The sequence below is a fragment of the Cyprinus carpio genome, chromosome A5 (assembly GCF_018340385.1).
Source record: "Cyprinus carpio isolate SPL01 chromosome A5, ASM1834038v1, whole genome shotgun sequence".
Lineage (NCBI taxonomy): Eukaryota > Metazoa > Chordata > Actinopteri > Cypriniformes > Cyprinidae > Cyprinus > Cyprinus carpio.
The window spans coordinates 17768679-17790254 of NC_056576.1; the positions used below are offsets into that span (position 1 = coordinate 17768679).

Genomic DNA, 21576 nt, shown 5'->3' on the forward strand with positions numbered 1-21576 from the left:
GTCTGTTCGGTTCAAAGTGTTGCCACAAACGTGAATGTCTTATGACACTCATCCATTCATCAATTCCAGCATAACTACAAATGTATGTGGTTTTTAATAAGAATATTTTTCTCAAAACATTGCAATTTTACATTAACATTGGCTGAAAAGTATACCTACTGTTCTGTAGTCTTTAATAAACACATCTTTTGTTTGTATTACTTTTTTTTATTTAATTTTAGTAAGACGAATTATGTAAAACAAAATCACAAGTGTTGTCGTGTATGTCTTTGTAATATTTAATTTCAACTTAATCTCCATTATCCCAAATGGTTTTTAATAGTTTTAGATAACAATTGACAGTTTAGTTTTAACAAAATATGCATTTGAGCGTGGCATCTGTTGCTCCTTCAAATGCATAAGTGCCATGTAGGTCTACTGAGACTTTTGAACGACAGACTAGGCCCTGTTTTAGAAGGTGTTTGGGTATGTGAGCCAAAGAGGACATTTATCTAAATGTAATTCCTTATCCCTAATTTCTCTGACTGGAACAATCATGAGGAACACGTTGGCTTTTGGTCAAAATGGAACTTAAATAAGAGCGCATATATTAAAGACACCATGTACAATTGGTTTACTTGGCACACAGACTTACACATTACTTAATCGGTCATTGATAATGCACTTCACAAGCGTAATGTAGCTTTGGATCGTTGCTTGCTTACGCGCACACGCGCTCCTCCCAAATCAAAACCTTGTTCCCGCGGTCTCTCGCGGTATTAGGCGACCAGCTACGGATCCAACATGGCGGAAGGTATGAGAATGGTTTCTTTCATATTTTTCACGTTCTTGCTGTTTAACACATGCAGCGGTTGTGTCTCCACACGATGTGCTGGCCTAATAATGTATTTAATTGGTATCACCACAGCCAGTTGGTAATAAATATCGCGTAAGCCTAATATGAACCACATTGTTGCGTAGATAGTTATTTTTCCAGCTAACTGGTCGCAAGTCAGGTGGTGTGCTGGGCGGTGGTAGTAATAATTTACCGGGTGATTTGAGGTCTTACGTAAATAAATTTCCGATAAATGCTTTTCCAAAAGATGTCTCCAGTTGCATTTCGCGCAGAACATGCAGTGTTATGATTTTGACATGGAAATTGCTGATTTTATAAACATTGTCGTTACGTATTCTGATTTTGTGCTTGCTTTCAAGTCATTTGTGATCAGAATTTCCCCTTTCATTCTTTTATCCTGATCTTCGTAATCTTAAATGAGAAATTCACCTGGACATGCAAACTAGCTATTAAATATGTCAGTGTATTATACTCGATGTATTTGAATATATAACATGACATGGATATAAACGTAAAATAAACGTATAGGCTAGTTCTCTCATGTTGTTTATATGAATACATCTTGATTGCGTGCAGAGACATCGCAGCAGGCGTTACATTATCAGCTCATATGTGACAGCTCGCTTCTTTATCTTTCCACAACATGCTGTGAAATAAAAAAACATTTAAATGACGACATCTTCAAACCGCTTAAAGACACTTTCTGTCTTTTTTTTTTTTATCTTATTTTTTAAAAGATGAGGGTGCTAATAACAGGCTAGACCAGCTGTATTGTAATAAAGCAACCAGAGTGTCAAGTATTTGTTGAAGCTATGGTGAATTTGTAAGGGTATATGTTTTTCTGAATATAGATTACTAGAACAATTTATTGTATGCTAATTTATTGTATGCACAATATCTTGATAGTCGAGAATGATTTATTCTTCATCTGAATTCATTGTGTAATTCATGAGGTAACGCTATAAGTCTTGTAAATGCTTGTTATTGCAAGTAGCTTTTTGCCTCACAAGGTTTCCTGTCATCTGATTGGTTGATGAGCTTTTTAAATATTTTATGGGACCTATTTGGACAGCTCTGAGTTGTTGATTGCTCAGGACACTGGATTCTTGAATCTAGGCTAAAGGCAAATGGCTCACATATTAAGCTGAAAGCATGCTAATCCTTCACTTACACCACACACAGTCTTAAAGGGTTACAACGACTAGGTAGACTTTTCTTATCACAAAAATCACAGCTTTCGTATAGTATATTACTACCAGGTGCTGCTTACTGTATTTAGCAACGTTCAAAGATTTTCCTAGATGTCAAATGATAACACATTATTAGGCCAGCTTTCTCAGTACCTGAGCTAATGTGGTGCAATGGCAAAGTGTAGTCTCAGCATTCTGGAGAGAGGCAGAAATATATTCAAGGAAAGAGGAAGGAAGCGGGCCGTGTTGGAATGTAGGGTAAGCTGTGACATCCTCTAGTTACAGATCCAAGGTGATTACCACATTGAGGATGGCGAGTTTAAAGTTGTTATTGTGTGGTTTGAGTGGAATTAGATGGATTCTGAGGGTGTATATGAACTCTGGTGGTGGTTGTTCATGAATTAGACCATGCTGAATGTGTTTTTACTTGTCAGAATGCAGAAAGACAACTCTGCTCACATATCGGTGGTCCACTTCTCTTCCCTTGAGCGTGGTTATGAAGTCTGTCTGCGTCAGCAGTTTTCATGTGAAATCTGTGTTTTGTCCCTCTCTCTTTCTTCATGGCATTTCCACTTCCCTTTTGCATAACCAATCACATTTCTTTTCACTTCAACGGTTTATTCTTGTCCATTTTTCCTTATTCTCTCCTTGTACCCCATGTGCTTATTCCTTGTGTATCACTCCTTCTTGTCATCTCTCCACTTCTTGCTCCTCATCACTTCATCATTTCCATCATGCCCACAGAGGAGGTGCAGAAATTGCAGAAGCACCTTGCTCTGCTGAGGCAGGAGTATGTGAAGATGCAGCAGAAGCTGGTGGAGACGGAGAGGCGCTGCTCCGTGTTGGCCGCCCAGGCCTCTCTTCCCGGTTCCACCTCGCAGGCCAGTGACTCCTTCATCAGCCGCCTGCTGGCCATCGTGGCTGACCTTTATCAGCAGGAGCTGTACAGGTGAGCACTGGACATGAACTGACACATACTGTTAGATGAGGTCATACATAACCTCAAAGGCAAAAAAAGATGCATAAGTTAAACATGTTTTAGTTGTTATTTTCTTTTCCTTTTTTTCCCTAACAAAAAAACCTATTTTTTTCCCCACTGTATGTAAAAAAAAAAAAAAAAAAAATGCATTTACTGTAATAAAATAGAATGATTTTCTTATTAAAACCAGCATGAATTATAAATGTCAAATGATATATACTTGCAATATATGTTATTTATATATATATATATATATATATATATATATATATATATATATATATATATATATATAAAAAATACAGTTTTTGTTGTGTAGCGGTAATGAAAATTTGAGGGACGTTTATCTTTAGCTTTTGTATTCTTAAAGACAGGCTTTATATTATATGCAAAATATTATTTTGTCTTTGGTTTTTGTTGTGAAAAATGACCTTGACGTTTTTGTTCAACTCTTGTCATTTTTTTGCAAGATTCACACAGTTATTGAAATATTTAAGTTTGTCTGTGACTTTGTCTTGATTTGAATATTTGCTACCACTAAGGTATTAAAGCTTTGATTTGCTGTTTCATTTTGCTTCTAAGTGCTTTAAAGCTGGCTGAAAGGGCTTTAATATGTCTGCTGGGTCTGTAAAGTTAGGAAGTTGTATTACAGTTGAATTTCTTCATATTGCGCCATGTTTTTATGAGGTTACAGAATGATCCATCTGAGACCGTTGCATAATACATAATACATACATGATATGGTAGCTGATTTCTGCATATTTCACAGGAATGCTGTGTAAAGTCAGTATGACAAGATCAGTGTTTTTTTTTTCTTCTTTTTTTTCTCCTAGTGATCTGAAGGTGAAGATTGGAGAGCAGAGGCTCAGTGCTCATAAATTTGTGCTGGCTGCTCGGAGTGAAATCTGGAGCTTAGCCAACTTGGCCTCCACCTCAGAACTGGACCTCTCAGGTAACAGTGGCTTCTCTGTTTCCTTCAACCTGCACTTGAAATGGAGGATGTCAAGATTTTGTTTGTTTGGCTGTTTTTTTCCCTTATTGTTCTAATGCAGTATGCAACAGCGTCAGATCCCTCAAAACTGAACCTGTTGTTGGATTCTTTCCTGTGCTTCCCCATGTGACTTCCTAGATGCCAAACCAGAGGTTGCCATGGCAATGCTGCGCTGGGCGTACACGGATGATCTGGAGTTGAGTGGAGACGATGTCTTCCTCATCAACCTGATGAAGCTGGCCAACCGCTTCCAGCTCCATCTTCTGCGAGAAAGGTGGGAACGGTGTCTTTAGAATAACAGATACAATTGACTGGACAGATGTGTCTTTCTTTACATCTCATTGTGATTCACTAGCAAAAAGTTACCATGTAACTGCTGTTATCAATCACTCAACATTTAAGAATATCAACTACAAGTATATAAAGCACCCCTCAGCATGGATTGATGTTAAACACAAAGGCTTTTGGTGATGAATCTTACACTTGATTAATGAAGCGTTTGCATATGCATCATGCCATAATTTTTAGTCACTCTGGTCCATCAATGAGTCATACTCATCAAATTAAATAGACATCTCCCTGAAAGCTTGTGCTCTTTTACCTGGCATTTACCTGAAAGAGGCTTATAGATAAACTGGAGAGTTGCGTTGATGTCCCCATCATCAAAGTGCCCTTGAATCAAGTACGTAATCCTCTCCGCTCGATAGGTTTGCTTTAAGTCACTTTGGATAAAAGCAGTTGCTAAATGACAAGCAGACATCCTATATGTTTTGTGCTTTTATGCTAATAGTCAGCTTTTATTCTTGGGTACTGGGACTAACCCACACAAGCCAGCTATCCCCACCATCGTACTGGCTAATGTATGCTCTTTGGACAATAAATTGGACTACATCAGACTACTACGCTCAACTCAGAGGACCGGAAAGCCCCTTTCACTCTGCGATTCCGGAAAATACACGGGTAATGTGTCCCGGCATTGTTCCCGTGCCGCTAGATTTTGCCCCTTTCACACTGCCAGTGATTACCCGGAATATGTGCATGCATTCACACACAACCCGTAAAGGTCCCGTGAAGACACGTGATATCAGGGTGTGACGTGTAATATAACGAGTCGAAAACGCTTGGCACGTTAACTTTCACTTAAGATCTCAGCTTCAGCGTGGAAAGTGAGGAACTAACTGATCTCTGCTTTGTTACAGTTTGCACATATTTGTTTCGTCGCGAACGTTGATCTGCCATCAAAACACCTGGTAAAAGAGTCGCGCGATAACGTGCGTCATCACTACGACACACCCTTTATGGCATTAGTTCTGGCTTTTGTTCACACAGCGCTCGTTCTGGGACTGAACCCGGCAATGTTACTAGGTCCCCAACCCTGGATCAATCCCGGGACGTCTTTGCATTCACACAGAAGGTGACCCGGCAATGTTCCGGCAATTTTCCAGGTCCAACGTGCAGTGTGAAAGGGGCTTAAGAGACTGTTGTGTTTTTGTGTTCACGGAAACATGGCTCAGCAACAATGTTCCAGACTGCGCTATTCAGCTCGATCAGCTGACATGCTATTGAGTGAACAGAGCTCTCGTCGTGGGAGGTAAAACCCGCGGCGGTGGTGTAGCGTATGAGCAGTTCATTCATTCATTGGTTCTGAATTAATGAATCATGGCTCGTTGAATCTAAAACAATGCACATTCCTTGGCTAAAACCCAAAGCTTTTAGCCCCTGAACTCATGCAGGTAAATCAAACTCTCTGCAAGCTGAATGGCCGGCCTGGTGCCAGCATGGCTGGGTTTAAAATTCCTGACCAGATCGTAAAACTTTATTACCCCAACTGGGAGAAACAGAAAAAGCCCAGCTCGCTAGGAATTCTTGTAAGGAAAAAGTAAAGTAAATATATTCTAAATGTATTGACTGTATTTCCTTTTTGTGCTTAGATTCTATATCAAATTTGAGTATCTACATTTTTATTGTGTTAATCAAACTTTAAATGTGTGTAATTCTGCATATGAATGTAACTTTATGTTTCTCCTACCTTTACCTGTCATTTTTGCTATCTGTTTAACCGTCTTGCTTTGACCGAACCACTCATACATAGGAAATTACAGTAAAATGTATTATTCTGGAATTACCATCTTGCTGGAATATAATTGCTGAATTCTGACAACACCATAACTCACTCGAGTGGGTGTCTCCCCAGAGACAAAGGGAATTTTTCCCGCTTCAGATCGTGGACGTTCATTGGTTGTTCGTGCAAACAGAGGCGTGAACCCAGTCGCTCCATAAGAGACTGACTCAGAACTTTCTCGTTGCACTTTTTGTTTCGGCACTTCGTCGAGAGAATGTCTGTTTCGATGGCTCCTTAGGGAGCTTTCATCTCCGTTTTTCTTTTCTTTTCTTTACTAAGTTTCATTCTCATATTCGCCTCTCCCTACACGAGGGAGATGAACTTTGAATCATTTCTTTGGTAACTCCACGTTCGTTGAACCTTTGAAACTTCGCGCGAGTCTGCTCGCCCTGGAAGACACGAGAGAACACGCCCAGCTCTTAGCAGGCACAAAGATACCCACATGCAAGTATTATTTTCTATAGAGATTTAAACGCTGCTTAAGGTTGTCTATTCCCTTTTCAAGGTGATCTGATTCCTTGTTGTCTTTCAAAAGGTTACTGTATGTGATTTTGCCATACTGCGCGATCATTCTGCATGATTCTGCCTATCTCTCTCACCTTCTCTCGCTCACTCTCTCTCTCTCTCTCCCATTTTGTTATTCGTTTTGTATTGTATTTGTTTTTACTGTTTGTATTGTTATACGCATATTTACTCTGTGTGAATCGTAGTATGATGTATTATTATTTCAATTATTAAAAGTCAATATATTCATGATTGCTTCTGTCTAAAATGCTCACATTACGAAGTCAATGAAATGTTTGATCTTAGCTACAAAGCTTATTTGTTACTTTTCAGTAACCTAAATTTTATAAGGACGGGAGAATGGTTTCATGGCCAGAAACTATTTTTCCTGGAATTATAAGAAGTGATTACTTTATTGAAGTTGATAAGTTAATCTTACGGCCGTTTGCTGGACACTGTTTGATTTGCATTAATTCCCAGTAAAAGATATCACGGTAATTGATATGAAGAATGGAATATTGACATATTAATGAGTAAATTACAGTGCCTTGTAATGAGTTATTGATATATACAATTGACCTATTTTTCATCTTCAATAATTTAACTGTTACGCGAGATATATATATTAATCATATTCCTGATTAATTATTAAAATTCCCTATATATCATTTGAGCTAACGTTAACGTACTACCCTGTGCGCCTACAGTGGGCTTTGTGTTTACATCAATGACGCATGGTGCCGCAATGCTGTTGTGGTCTGCAAACACTGCTCACCCCTGGTGGAGTTTGATTATTAAGTGCCGGCCGTTCTATCTACCGAGGGAATGTACAACCATATTGCTCATTGCTGTATACATTCCTCCGAACAACAGGAACGATGCACTAAATGAACTGTACCAGCACATCAGTGAGCAGCAGACAGCCCACCCTGATGCTTTTCTCATCATAGCTGTGGATTTCAACCATGTAGACTTAAAGAGTGTGTTCCCAAAAATACACCAACGCATTAACTTTCCAACACGAGATAATAACATTTTAGACTTTGTTTACACCACACAGAGAGGAGCTTACAAAGCCCTCCCCTCCCCCACCTTGGTGCCTCAGACCACATCACTGTCATGCTAATGCCTGCAAACAGACCGCTCTAAAGTCACCAAACCAGTTCACAAACAAATTCAAGTGTGGCCGGAAGGGTCGTCAGAGGCTCTTCAAGACTGTTTTGACACAACTGACTGGAATATATTTAAGCAGGCTGCCACATACAATAACAGCACAGACTTTCAAGAGTACTCAGAGACTGTTACTGCCTTCATCACCAAGTGTATTGATGATGTAACAGTCACAAAGACCATCACTCTTCGGGACCACCAGAAGCCGTGGATGACAGGGGAGGTCTACAGACTCCTGAAGATTCTGAATGCTGCCTTCAGAGCTGGAGATGAGGTGGCCTGAGGACAGCTAGGGCCAACCTATCCCGCGGCATCAGACAGGCTAAGAGACAGTACTCCTGGAGGATAGCCCATTGTTTCAGCGACAGCAGAGACCCTCGGAGCCGGTGGCAGGAGATACAGACCTTTACGGCCTACAAGCCCCCACCCCCACCTGGGACAGCAACATCTCCCTGCTGAATGCCTTCTTCGCTTGATTTGAGGAACAAAATAGCACCACTGCACAGAAGACCCTGCCTCCTCCCGGTGACCAGGTGATGACGCTGACCCCTGACAGCGTGAGGAGATCCTTCAGCAGGATCAATACACGCAATGCTCCATGTCCTGACAAAATCCCTGGGCATGTACTGAGAGACTGTGCAGTGGAACTCACTGATGTCTTCACAAACATTTTCAACATCTCACTTAGTCAGGCTGTTGTTCCCACATGCTTCAAAGCTACCACCATCATTCCAGTCCCGAAGAAGCCGTCTCCATCCTGCTTCAATGACTACCGTCCTGTTGCACTTACTCCTTTTCTCATGAAGTGCTTTGAACGGCTAGTCATGCACCATATCAAGTCTGCAACAATCTCTCTCTGAACGTGGAGAAGACGAAGGAGATTGTTGTTGACTTCAGGAGAGTGCACACTCAACATGCTCCCCTGACCATCAACGGTGCGACTGTGGAGAGAGTGAACAGCACCAAGTTCCTGGGTGTGCACATCACAGAGGACCTCTCCTGGACTGAAAACACAGCAGCATTGGCCAAGAAAGCACAGCAGTGTCTCTACTTCCTCCGCAAACTGAGAAGAGCCAGAGCCCCACCCCCCATCATGTGCACCTTTTATAGAGGCACCATCGAGAGCATTCTAACGAGCTGCATCACTGTGTGGTATGGCGCCTGCAACATGTCCTGCCAAAAGACCGTTCAATGCATAGTGAGAGCAGCTGAGAAGATCATTGTTGTCTCTTTCCCCGCCCTCCAGGACATTTACGGAATCCGTCTCACATGCAAAGCCCTTTGCATTGCAGGTGATCCCACCTACTCGTCACACAGCTTCTTCAGTCTGCTGCCATCAGGGAGGAGACTGAGGAGTCTCCAGGCCACAACCAGCAGACTGAAGGACAGCTTCATTCATCAGGCTGTCAGGTAGCTGAACTCGCTCCCAAACTTGTCCCCCCATCCCTCTTCTGCACCAGGCACCACTGAACTATGAACCCCCCCACCCCCAGGGTCCCACATCCCCAGGTCCTTCAACTTCCCCCCTCCAACTAACATACGGTGACATGCATCAGTCACTTTGTGCAGCATTGGTCTGCTCACTACCTCATTCAGCACTGAACTGACATCATTCTACTACCTCTTCAGTCAGTTTAAATAAAAGAATGCTCTCTGAGCCCTTTGTAACTTAAATCAGACTGAATAAGTTTTTTGCACTACAATCTTTTTTTATCTTCACTGTTTGTTCACTTCACTGGTTTGCACTCTATCTGCCATGTGCCTTGCGCTGCTTTATTTAACTTTATTTTTATTATTTTTTACATGCCCTTATTTGCATAGTTGTATTTTATATTTAATCTGTATCTATCTGGATTTTTAGGCTATACTGTTAGTGTTATCTGTATGCACCATGGGTCTGAGAGTAACGCAATTTCAATTCTCTGTATGTATGTGCTGTACATGTGGAAGAATTAACAAAATAAAGCAGACCTGACTATAGAACAACTTTCTTTGATACATTTTAGTAACAGTATGCATGTTTTTACTGTCACTTTTAATCAATTTTAATATGTATTTGCTGAATAAATGTATTCATTTCTTAAAATAAAATTGTACTGACCCCAAACATTTGAATGTTTGTGTATATATAATATATATATATATATATATATAAGTGTTATTGTAAAAATCAGAAGGTGAAATAGGGAAAGAGGACCTAGTATAATAACCTATATAAATTGAGTATATGGTCTGAGGTTATGTGATAATAGTAAGTGATAATTCAATATCATCCTTTTTATAAAATATAGAGAAAACAATTTGAATGTTTACATTTAATGCGCAGAATTAAATTATTAGTGTTAAAGAATAAACAGTGAGCTCTAAACACATAAATTGTTTTTCAAACGCAGATGTGAGAAAGGAGTGATGTCATCAGTGAACGTGAGGAACTGTATCAGATTCTACCAGACAGCTGAAGAGCTGGACGCCACAACACTGATGAACTATTGTGGAGAAATCATTGCCAGTCACTGGGTGAGTCAGATGAATACAGTCATCATCCTCTTCCTCCAAAGACTCATCAGATGTGGAATTATTTCTAAAGATACGAATAGCTTTGATGTTCATTAATACACTAAAGTTCTAGGCATCATTTTATCAGCATTAATAAAATAAACATTGATTAATAACGTGACAGATTTACTATGAAAAATAGCCTTCCTTTATTTAATTCTCTCTGTTTAAAAGCAGCAGGGTCTTCTTGTTCTCCTTGATGTATGGAGTCTCCTTTATGACTCCTTGTAAATCCCCACAATGCGTAAAGATTGATTCTCAAGGTTATGTTTATGACCGGGATGATAAGGAAACCTTGTGGTGGGTTTACAGACGCTCTCTTTGCTGAGTGAAACCAAACACATCAATATGAGCTTAGCAGACCTTCATCAAGACCTTGACAGAACAGATTGAGATTTGCATAATTATTAAAAGAAGTCACCTGCTGTTTTAAAGGAGGAAATCAATATGCAATAAGTTTTTATTTTTATTATTATTTTTGAGTGTGTATCAATGTAGAATGGAGGGTTTCCTAACGAATAGATGCTTAAATAAGTTTCATATTTATTTCTTTACCCTCTCAAACAGGATGATCTTCGGAAAGAGGACTTCAGTACTATGGATGCTCAGCTGCTCTATAAGATGATCAAATCCAAGACCGAGTACCCCCTTCACAAAGCAATTAAAGTAGAACGAGAAGATGTGGTCTTCCTTTATCTGATAGAGATGGACGCCCAGGTAAAAAGCCAACACTGAATCACAGACATGTTACTGCTATATATATATATATATATATATATATATATATATATATATATATATATATACATACACATACATACATACAGTGATTGAAAATAAATCAGGTGATGTTTTCGGTATGGTTAATGTTTTCTTCAGGTCAGATAACTAGTGGTCACCCAACATGATATTTAAATAATCTAGTATAAAATAATTAGTAATATTACTAATTATATTTTGAATTACACGCATAAGCCCAACAATATGTGAAATTATTACGTAAAATGTATCTATTTATTATTTATATTTTTACAACATACTCTGCTGGATATAGTCACATTTTCTCCACTAATAAATGTATGATTCTCTACTTATAAGCTAGTATATTGCCTGGCAAAGTCATTAGGAAAAATGTTTCTGGCCAGACTTTATTTTAAGGTCCAATTCTCACTATTAACTAACTATGACTTTTGCCTCAATAAACTCCTAATTTGCTGCTGCTTATTAATAGTTAATAAGGTAGTTGTTAAGTTTAGGTATGGAGTAGCATTAAGGGATCTAAAATATGGTCATGCAGAATAAGGCATGAATATGTGCTGACAGTGAGAATTAGTCCTTAAAATAGAGTGTTACCATATTTCTTTTATCTCATTCCAAAGTTACCTGGAAAGCTGAATGAGCTGGACAATAATGGAGACTTGGCGCTGGATCTGGCGCTGTCCAAAAAACTGGAGAGCATCGCCACCACACTGGTCAACAACAAGGCGGATGTAGACATGGTGGACCAGAGCGGCTGGAGTCTTCTACACAAGGCTATCCAGAGAGGTGACGAGTGCTTGTATTTGGACAGAGGGAATAACTGAATGTGGCACATTTACCAAGAATGTGAAGTTGGCACAAAGCCACCTTCAGTTACAAAAGACTGCTGCTGAAACTTTGAGATCCATCAAGAATCTTTTGAGAATTATTTTTTCCTTTTGGTGGTCTTAAGTACTCTCTCCGTCTTGTGTGTTTCTCTCTCCCTGTCTTTTTAGGAGATGAGTTTGCCTCCACTTTTCTGATCCGTCACTCCGCACAGGTGAACGCTGCCACAGTGGGGGCTGTGGAGACGCCTCTGCACCTGGTCTGCTCTTTCAGCCCTAAAAAACACAGTGATGAAGTTATGGCTGGCATGGCCGACATCGCTGAGGCTCTGCTCAAAGCTGGTGCCAACCCAAACATGCAAAACAGCAAAGGACGGTGGGTAACAAATAATGAAGGGTTTCTTCTGTATAATGACTATGTTTATGGCAGTACAACTTATTCATTGTATTCATGACTTGGTTATTTTTATAGGACGCCATTACATGAGGCTGTGGTGTCAGGAAACGAGCCGGTCTTTAACCAGCTGCTGCAATGCAAACAGTAAGATTAAACATGGTTATCATTTTCTAAATGAATGATCTGAAATTAAATTTGTACAGTAGTTAATAAAATGTTATACTACTTGTACTGTTTGAGCAGCATGTGAAATATCTCTATGCATGTAATACGCAAAATTATATAAAACTTGTTTGTTTCAAAATGTTCAAATGCAACAGAGTACTGTGTGGGATTATATATCCCATAATGCATTATATGACCTTCCATTGTGATAAAGCAATGGGATGTAATATCAAAATTTTATTTGTACTCTTTATCTTGATTTTGACTGCCAAGAGTTGGATTAAAAAAAAAGCATTAATTATGTATTCTTCATGTGTCTGTTAATAAATACACAGAGTATGTAAAAGTATATACTGGTTCGTATGCTAGAATTTCGAACATAGAGATAGTTGCCTCTACCTCTTGGTGTAACAGTGTCCTTTTCCTGTTTCCCTTGTGTAACACTGCAATTCCTCCCCTTCATGCGTAGGTTGGACCTGGAGCTGAAAGACCATGAAGGCAGCACTGCACTGTGGCTGGCTCTGCAGTACATCACTGTGGCCTCTGACCCCTCCGTCAACCCTTTTGAAGATGAAGCTCCTGTTGTGAATGGAACCTCATTTGACGAGAACAGTTTTGCAGCACGGCTCATACAGAGAGGGAGCAATCCTGATGCACCAGACTCCAACGGTACCACACATCTCACACATTATAAAAAGTTTAACAGTGTTTGTTTAGTCATTACTCCTTTCATACCTGTTAATCACAACACCTCTTCCTCAGGTAACTGCCTCATGCAGAGAGCAGCTATCACAGGAAGTGAAGCGGCCGCTATCTTCTTGGCTACACATGGAGCTAAAGTTAATCACACTAACAAATGGGTGAGTCTGTCAGCTTTGATTAGAAATACACTGCCAGTCACATGTTATAGAATAATAGTGGAGTCATCAAAACAATTAAATAGAACAGGTATATATATATATACAGGTGCATCTCAGTAATTTAGAATGTCATGGAAAAGTTCATTTATTTCAGTAATTCAACTCAAATTGTGAAACTCGTGTATTAAAAAAATTCAGTGCACACAGACTGAAGTAGTTTAAGTCTTTGGTTCTTTTAATTGTGATGATTTTGGCTCACATTTAACAAAAACCCACCAATTTTCTATCTCAACAAATTAGAATACTTCATAAGACCAATAAATAAATTAAGTGAAAGCTTTTTTGTGAATTGTTGGCCTTCTGGAAAGTATGTTCATTTACTGTACATGTACTCAATAGTTGGTAGGGGCTCCTTTTGCTTTAATTACTGCCTCAATTTGGCGTGGCATGGAGGGGATCAGTTTGTGGCACTGCTGAGGTGGTATGGAAGCCCAGGTTTCTTTGACAGTGGCCTTCAGCTCATTTGCATTTTTTGGTCTCTTGTTTCTCATTTTCCTCTTGACAATACCCCATAGATTCTCTGTATTCTCTATGGGGTTCAGGTCTGGTGAGTTTGCTGGCCAGTCAAGCACACCAACACAATGGTCACTTAACCAACTTTTGGTGCTTTTGGCACTTTTGGCAGTGTGGGCAGGTGCCAAATCCTGCTGGAAAATTAAATCAGCATCTTCAAAAAGCTGGTCAGCAGAAGGAAGCATGAAGTGCTCCAAAATGTCGTGGTAAACGGGTGCAGTGACTTTAGTTTTCAAAAATCACAATGGACCGACACCAGCAGATGACATTGCACCCCAAATCATCACAGACTGTGGAAACTTAACACTGGACTTCAGGCAACTTGGGCTATGAGCTTCTCCACCCTTCCTCCAGACTCTAGAACCTTGATTTCCAAATGAAATACAAAGCTTGCTCTCATCTGAAAAGAGGACTTTGGACCACTGGGCAACAGTCCAGTTCTTCTTCTCCTTAGCCCAGGTAAGACGCCTCTGACGTTGTCTGTGGTTCAGGAGTGACTTAACAAGAGGAATACGACAACTGTAGCCGAATTCCTTGATGTGTCTATGTGTGGTGGCTCTTGATGCCTTGACCCCAGCCTCAGTCCATTCCTTGTGAAGTTCACTCAAATTCTTGAATTGATTTTGCTTGACAATCCTCATAAGGCTGCGGTTCTTTCGGTTGGTTGTGCATCTTTTTCTTCCACCCTTTTCCTTCCACTCAACTTTCTGTTAACATGCTTGGATACAGCACTCTGTGAACAGCCAGCTTCTTTGGCAATGAATGTTTGTGGCTTTTCCTCCTTATGAAGGGTGTCAATGATTGTCTTCTGGACAACTGTCAGATCAGAAGTCTTCCCCATGATTGTGTAGCCTGAACTGAGAGACCATTTTGAAGGCTCAGGAAACCTTTGCAGGTGTTTTGAGTTGATTAGCTGATTGGCATGTCACCATAATCTAATTTGTTGAGATGTTAATCTTGTTTAAATGTGAGCCAAAATCATCACAATTAAAAGAACCAAAGACTTAAACTACTTTAGTCTGTGTGCACTCAATTTTATTTAATACACAAGTTACACAATTTGAATTACTGAAATAAATGAACTTTTCCACAACATCCTAATTTACTGAGATGCACCTGTATGTATATGTGTGTGTGTGTGTGTGTGTGTGTATATATATATATATATATATATATACACACACACATTACTACATTACTGTTCAGAAGTTCGAGCTCAGAAAGATTACTTTTTTTTTTTTCAGCAAGGATACATTAAATTGTTCAAAAATGTTACAAATGTTACAAAAGATTTCAAAGTCAAATAAATGCTCTTATTTTGAGCTTCAGATTGTGCAACTGTTTTCAACATTGATAACAAGAAATGTTTCTGCACCGTGGCTCATGTGACATTGAAGACTGGAGTGATGGCTGCTGAAATTAGGGAATAAATTAAATTTTAAAATTCATCAAAATAGAAAACAGTTATTTTAAATTGACAAGAAATGTTTCTGCACCACTTTGATCTGAAATAAATGGCAGGACTTGTTGTTTGTTATAGTATTTGTTTAATTACTTTTGAACGGTAGTGTATATACCTTTGATATATATGAATGAAACACAAGAAATAGTAAAGGGGTGGATTATTATAAATTATATATTATTATATATAAATTATATATATATATATATATATATATATCTATATATATATATAGATATATTTATATATATATATATATATATATATATATATAATATGATAACATTTTCTTTTTTAGGGTGAGACCCCCCTCCATACTGCTTGCCGATGTGGCTTGGCGGGGCTAACAGCAGAGTTGCTCCAGCAGGGGGCGAATCCTAACCTGCAGACTGACAGCGCCCTGCCTGATGGAGTCGAGAAAAACCAAGGAGTCTCCTTGCAAAGTCCGCTCCACCTGGCCATCATTCACAACCACCCAGATGTGGTGTCTGTCATACTAGAGCAGAAAGGTGAGGGATGTGCAAGGTTGTTTGATTTGAGTGCTTATCTATGCAGCCGTGCCATCTCTTGTCACTCATAACTTCTTTTTTGCTCCATCCGTCATAGCCAATGCACTACATGCCACTAACAACCTGCAGATCATCCCTGACTTCAGTTTGAAAGACTCAATGGATCAGACCGTTCTGGGTCTTGCACTCTGGACTGGTGGGTTTCTGTTAAAATCTCCTTCTGTGGGTTCACTGCTCATGCAGATCATTCAGTTTTTCATGTTGTTTTCTTATTTACATCACTAGGTATGCACACTATCGCCGCACAGCTGCTGGGTTCTGGAGCAGCCATTAATGACACCATGTCTGATGGACAGACACTACTGCACATGGCCATAAAGAGACAGGACAGCAAGAGCGCCCTCTTCCTGCTGGAGCACCAGGCTGACATCAACGTCAGGTACTACACCTACCTGATAGTGCTATAAAACGTGGGTTAGCATACATCTCCCATACATGTTGAGCAGTGCTGTTAATGTCAGCAATGAGGGTTTGAGTCCTGCCTGCAGTCTGTCTCAATCCCATCCCCCCCTCTGTTTCCCCAAAATAGCTATTGCTGAAAGAGTTGACACACATAATAGCTAATTTATGAAACTACAAATCATGCTTTGTTCTAGGACCCAGGAGGGGCAGACGGCTTTACAGTTGGCCATCAGTAACCAGCTTCCTTTAGTAGTGGACGCCATCTGCACAAGAGGAGCAGACATGTCAGTGGTGGATGAGAAGGGTGATCCTCCACTCTGGCTGGCTCTAGAAAATGGTTTGGAGGACATAGCTTCCACATTGGTGAGAATATTTTTCCATTTACTGATTTGGATCGTTTTAACTTCATTTAATATATTGTTGATCTTAAAACATTTATTTTCCATATTTAAAAAAAAAAATAATGCTTGTCTATGATGAGTTGATTTGACTTGTTGCTGTTAATTTTTGGATTAGGTCAGGCACGGGTGTGATGCAACCTGTTGGAGTTCAGGGCCTGGAGGATGTCATCAGACTCTTCTCCACAGAGCCATCGATGAGAACAACGAGTTCACTGGCTGCTTCCTTATACGCAGGTTTGCAAAACCTCTCCTTATTTTATCTTGCTTCTGAGCAGAATTTGCATTGTAAAAAATGAGCATGACAGGTCATCAAGTTGACATTTTCAATGCAAAACACTAACTGATTGGTGGTGTTTCATTTTCAATGCAAAACACTAACTGATTGGTGGTGTTTCTATAGCTTAATTCCTATAGAGTGCTGCAGGATGACATATTTTTGTAGGGCAAAATCCAGAAATAAGTTAGTATTTTAGCACTTCCGTTTCCATCGTTTCCATCAATTTTTGAAATTGATCTTTGGTGAAATGCCTGAAATAAGTTCTGTGCTTAACACATATTTTCAGGTTTTATTCTACAACATAATACCCCCTTGTGATTTTTTTTTTTTTTTTTTTTTTTAAGTTTCATAATAAAGGCCAAAAAAAAGTGGCTAAATGGGACTACATTTATTGCTGATTACCTTAAACATCATATACTCACTTGTTTTGTTTATAATTGCAAATTATTCTAACCCAGACTTTCAGGGAAGATGTGTTTAAAAGACCAAAAGAGTTGACGGATGCTTAGTTATCGTTGAAGTTGTGGTGTAGTTTGTATATAGCCTAGATTTAGCGTTTCACTTCAGGTGATTGCATTTAGACTTCAGAATCCATCCAAATTGTTCATTTGTGAAGTCTCAGAACTTATTTTCTGCAATGATCCAAAAGTCAACGGGAAAAAAAATCCTATTGGGTTTTTGTCAAGGAAACCAGAGTGCTGTTAACTTCTGTGTTGTACCACAAAAGATGTCATTACTGCAGTGCTTCAGGCTGAGACTAAGACTGGCCCTTTACACAAGGTTTTAAATGCTTATATATATATATAGCAGAATTGTCAATAGTCAAGACTCTAATCTGATCTCAACTTGTGTTTTCAGTGGCTGTGATGTGAACAGCCCGAGGAGGCCTGGTCCTAACGGTGAGGGAGATGAGGAGGCGAGAGATGGACAGAGCCCACTGCATCTGGCTGCGTCCTGGGGTCTGGAGGAGGTGGCCCAGTGCCTTTTGGAGTTCGGAGCCAATGTGAACGCACAGGTTCATACAGATGCATACATTCACTCTAGTTCTTCTCTCTTTTTCTGTAGATGACAGAACGCAATTTAACAGGGGCTATATGCAGATATGTTCCATGTACACACAGGCTAAAATGTCCTGATAGCTGCAGTATCCATTTCTCTGTATGCAGGATTCAGAGGGTCGTGCTCCCATCCATGTCGCCATCAGCAACCAGCAAAGCGTCATCATCCAGCTGCTCATCTCCCACCCAGAAATCCGGTTGAATGTTCGAGACAGACAAGGCATGACACCATTTGCCTGTGCCATGACCCATAAGAACAATAAGGCTGCCGAAGCCATCCTCAAGAGAGAGCCTGGTGCTGCTGAACAGGTGCGTGGGCCTTATTATACCCACAGACAAAGATGAAATTACTCCACATTGTTTGTATATGTGTGATGTCACAAGCCACTGGATAAATGGTCTCTCTCTTTGTTTAGGTGGACAACAAAGGTCGCAACTTCCTGCATGTTGCTGTGCAGAACTCGGACATAGAGAGTGTGCTCTTTCTCATTAGTGTACAGGCCAACGTGAACTCCAGAGTGCAGGACAGTGCCAAACTTTCTCCTCTACACTTGGCCGTACAGGCGGGATCAGAGATCATTGTCAGAAATCTGGTAAAGCAAAGATAATTATTTTTTATTTTATTCTATTATTTCCAAGTCAAGAACTGAAACATATATTTGTGATTTCTCTTATGTATGTGTGGATTGCAGCTCTTGGCTGGTGCTAAAGTAAACGAGTTGACCAAGCATCGTCAGACGGGACTGCATCTCGCTGCACAACAGGATCTTTCCACAATCTGCTCTGTCCTGATCGAGAATGGTGTTGATTTCGCTGCAGTAGATGAGAATGGAAACAATGGTAGACTATTGTGCTACACTTGCAGTAAAAGGGCTCAGTAGTCAGTGTAAATCAGTAAAATCTTAGCGCAAAAAGTACATTTATAATATTCTTGTAGGAATAAATTCCATTTCTATCATTTCTTTTATATTTCCTTCTAATAGCACTTCATCTGGCAGTGATGCAGGGGCGTCTGAATAATGTGCGTGCTCTACTCACCGAGTCCAACATAGATGCAGAGGCCTATAATCTCAGGTTTGGCTCAGAATATCTTACTCCACAAATGTATAAAAAATGTGTAGGATTCATTGACTTTAATAGTTTTGCCCTCTCTAGAGGTCAATCTCCCATGCATGTCCTTGGCCAGTATGGGAAGGAGAACGCAGCAGCCATCTTTGAGCTGTTTTTGGAATGCATGCCTGAGTATCCCCTGGATAAACCCGACAATGAAGGGAACACAGGTTGGTGAAGTACTACCAATTATACTGAATGTGCATTTTCACATAGATCATTTTCCTTAATAATAGCAATCATGCCATTTTTTTTTTTTTTTTAGTGATAGTTGATGTTTTTCTCCTTGCAGTGCTTCTGTTGGCATACATGAAAGGAAACGCTAACCTGTGTCGCGCCATTGTGAGGGCTGGAGCTCGACTTGGCGTCACAAACAACCAGGGCATCAACATCTTCAACTATCAAGTTGCCACTAAGCAGCTTCTGTTCCGTCTGCTAGGTAAGGGATTCAGGTTTAGTGTTTCTAAGACATTTACGATGCTGGTAGTAGTTATATATAACTAGTCATATGTTTCATGTTTTGAACGGTTCAGATATGCTATCCAAAGAGCCCCCGTGGTGTGATGGTTCAAACTGCTTTGAATGTATGACCAAATTTGGAGTCACCACCAGGAAACATCACTGGTATGTAGGCAGTGTCTGTTTACCGAGCTTTGTGATTCATCTTTCATTGTGAATACACCATTCTTTCTCTCCATTTATGATGATGTTCTCTTTTTGTCATCTCCCCTTGTACGGTAACCTAATAACTCGTTCTTTTATTGTCTTTTTCTTTCTCTCTTAGCCGCCATTGTGGGCGTCTGCTCTGCCATAAGTGCTCTATAAAAGAGATCCCCATCATCAAATTTGACCTGAACAAACCTGTGCGTGTATGCGACATCTGCTTTGATGTGCTGACATTGGGTGGGGTGTCCTAACACACTGGAGGAGCATGAAGGACGGGCACCAGCCGAGCTGACCGTGGATCTACGGGCTGGGCCTGGGAGGATGAAGAAGTGGAGTAAGAAACAAAGAGAGGAAGAGCCCTTGAACAAAACCATTCCATTCTGGTCAAAGGAAAAAATACAACCATAACATTGTGTTTGTTCTAGCAGTACATTTTAGATCCAAACTATTACGTGTCGAGGATCCAGACTAAAACTTGTGGAATGCAGATGCAAATGAAAAGTGTAGTTCTGAGTTCCGCTTTTGGCAAAAACCAAGTGTGATATGAGAAGGGCAACTGTTATTTACTACTAAAAAATAACCATTGGGGTTTTTGACAGGGCTAATGTGCTATACGGACAATATATGGTTATTATTAGTACTTCATTTTCCATGAGTATGACAAGTCTAGTGCATGACTGAACATGCAATCATGCCATCAGTAGGCCTACTCGAATTGACTCTCTTTTTTACAGATAGGTCGAAGCCAGTTTGAGGTAGATGCAGCGTCTTGTGAACATTTCAAGGAAGTTTGTTTGGTGCGAAATGCTGCTGGATATGAAGGGATCTGTGAAAGATAGCCATGTTTAAGTAGTGTGAAGCCTTAATCATACTGTGCAGGGTCTTTCAGTGTTTGTATTGAGGTTTTGAACACATTTTAACCTCCGTGGAAGGACATTTCTCTTTCTCTGGAGTTCAAATCAAAAGAAAGAGCTGGAGAAATATACCTTGTTTGGTTAATGTTGTGTTATTAGTAATATTAGTAAACTTAATCATGTATTAATCTGCATACTCGGTGGACTTTATTTTAACCGATCCATTAGTTTACATCATATTAAAATTTGAGAAACACTTCAGATGTGGAAGTGTTCTGATGTGGATTTCAAATCATTTTCTTGTGATTCTATTAAGCTAGACAGGTGCAGAAATACAAGTTCAGAATTCTGATATGCTTACTATGCATATGCATGACATCATTTGTAGTCTATTGTTAGTCATCATTGCATCATAATCACACTTTATTCATTTCTGTTCACCAAAGGATACATTCCAGTTAACATTTGCCCTGCAAGCTAGCGCTGGGGGAGCTGCTCGCTTGATCGTTGTTTTCGAAAGTCTTTTTGGTGGCATAACGCGTCGCATTATGTTGACCTATCATTTTTAAATGCTTTTTCATGTCCATGCTTAACGGGTGCACTTTATCAACGTTTTTTTACATTTCTGATCATATTTCAAAGGAGATTGAGTTTTTGATTTGTTTGTGAAGGATGGTCAAGTCCACAGTCTGTTATTGGTATTGTTAAATTGTACAGATAAATGTATGATATTTTTGACCACTACAACTGTTTTGTACTTAATGCAGGTTGTGCTTTTTTGTCTATGTGACAAACCTACGATTTGGCCTCTGTTTAATCTTTCTGCACATTGTATGGTATCTGTATGCTCAG

At 39.8% G+C, this 21576-nt stretch overlaps 1 protein-coding gene across 1 annotated transcript; it reads left to right on the plus strand.

The window, feature by feature from the left end:
- The first annotated feature begins 323 nt into the window (after nt 1-323).
- On the plus strand, nt 324-21468 carry LOC109079900 (rabankyrin-5-like). Its single transcript, XM_042756057.1, has 25 exons — nt 324-793; nt 2770-2974; nt 3838-3956; nt 4134-4269; nt 10185-10308; nt 10915-11064; nt 11727-11892; nt 12102-12306; nt 12403-12471; nt 12962-13161; nt 13255-13352; nt 15686-15896; nt 15994-16092; nt 16182-16335; nt 16553-16721; nt 16875-16993; nt 17895-18051; nt 18203-18403; nt 18511-18687; nt 18787-18934; nt 19078-19168; nt 19250-19374; nt 19497-19643; nt 19738-19828; nt 19989-21468. The coding sequence occupies exons 1-25, from the start codon at nt 784-786 to the stop codon at nt 20119-20121; spliced, it is 3504 nt and encodes a 1167-aa protein (XP_042611991.1). The 5' UTR covers nt 324-783; the 3' UTR covers nt 20122-21468.
- The last annotated feature ends 108 nt before the right edge of the window (nt 21469-21576 follow it).

What these genes read in the sequence shown, in the direction of transcription:
- LOC109079900 (XM_042756057.1), top strand. An exon ending in CAGGCTGACATCAACGTCAG is followed by an intron (nt 16,336 to 16,552) that starts GTACTACACCTA and finishes GCTTTGTTCTAG; the next exon opens with GACCCAGGAGGGGCAGACGG. An exon ending in AGGACATAGCTTCCACATTG is followed by an intron (nt 16,722 to 16,874) that starts GTGAGAATATTT and finishes TTTTTGGATTAG; the next exon opens with GTCAGGCACGGGTGTGATGC.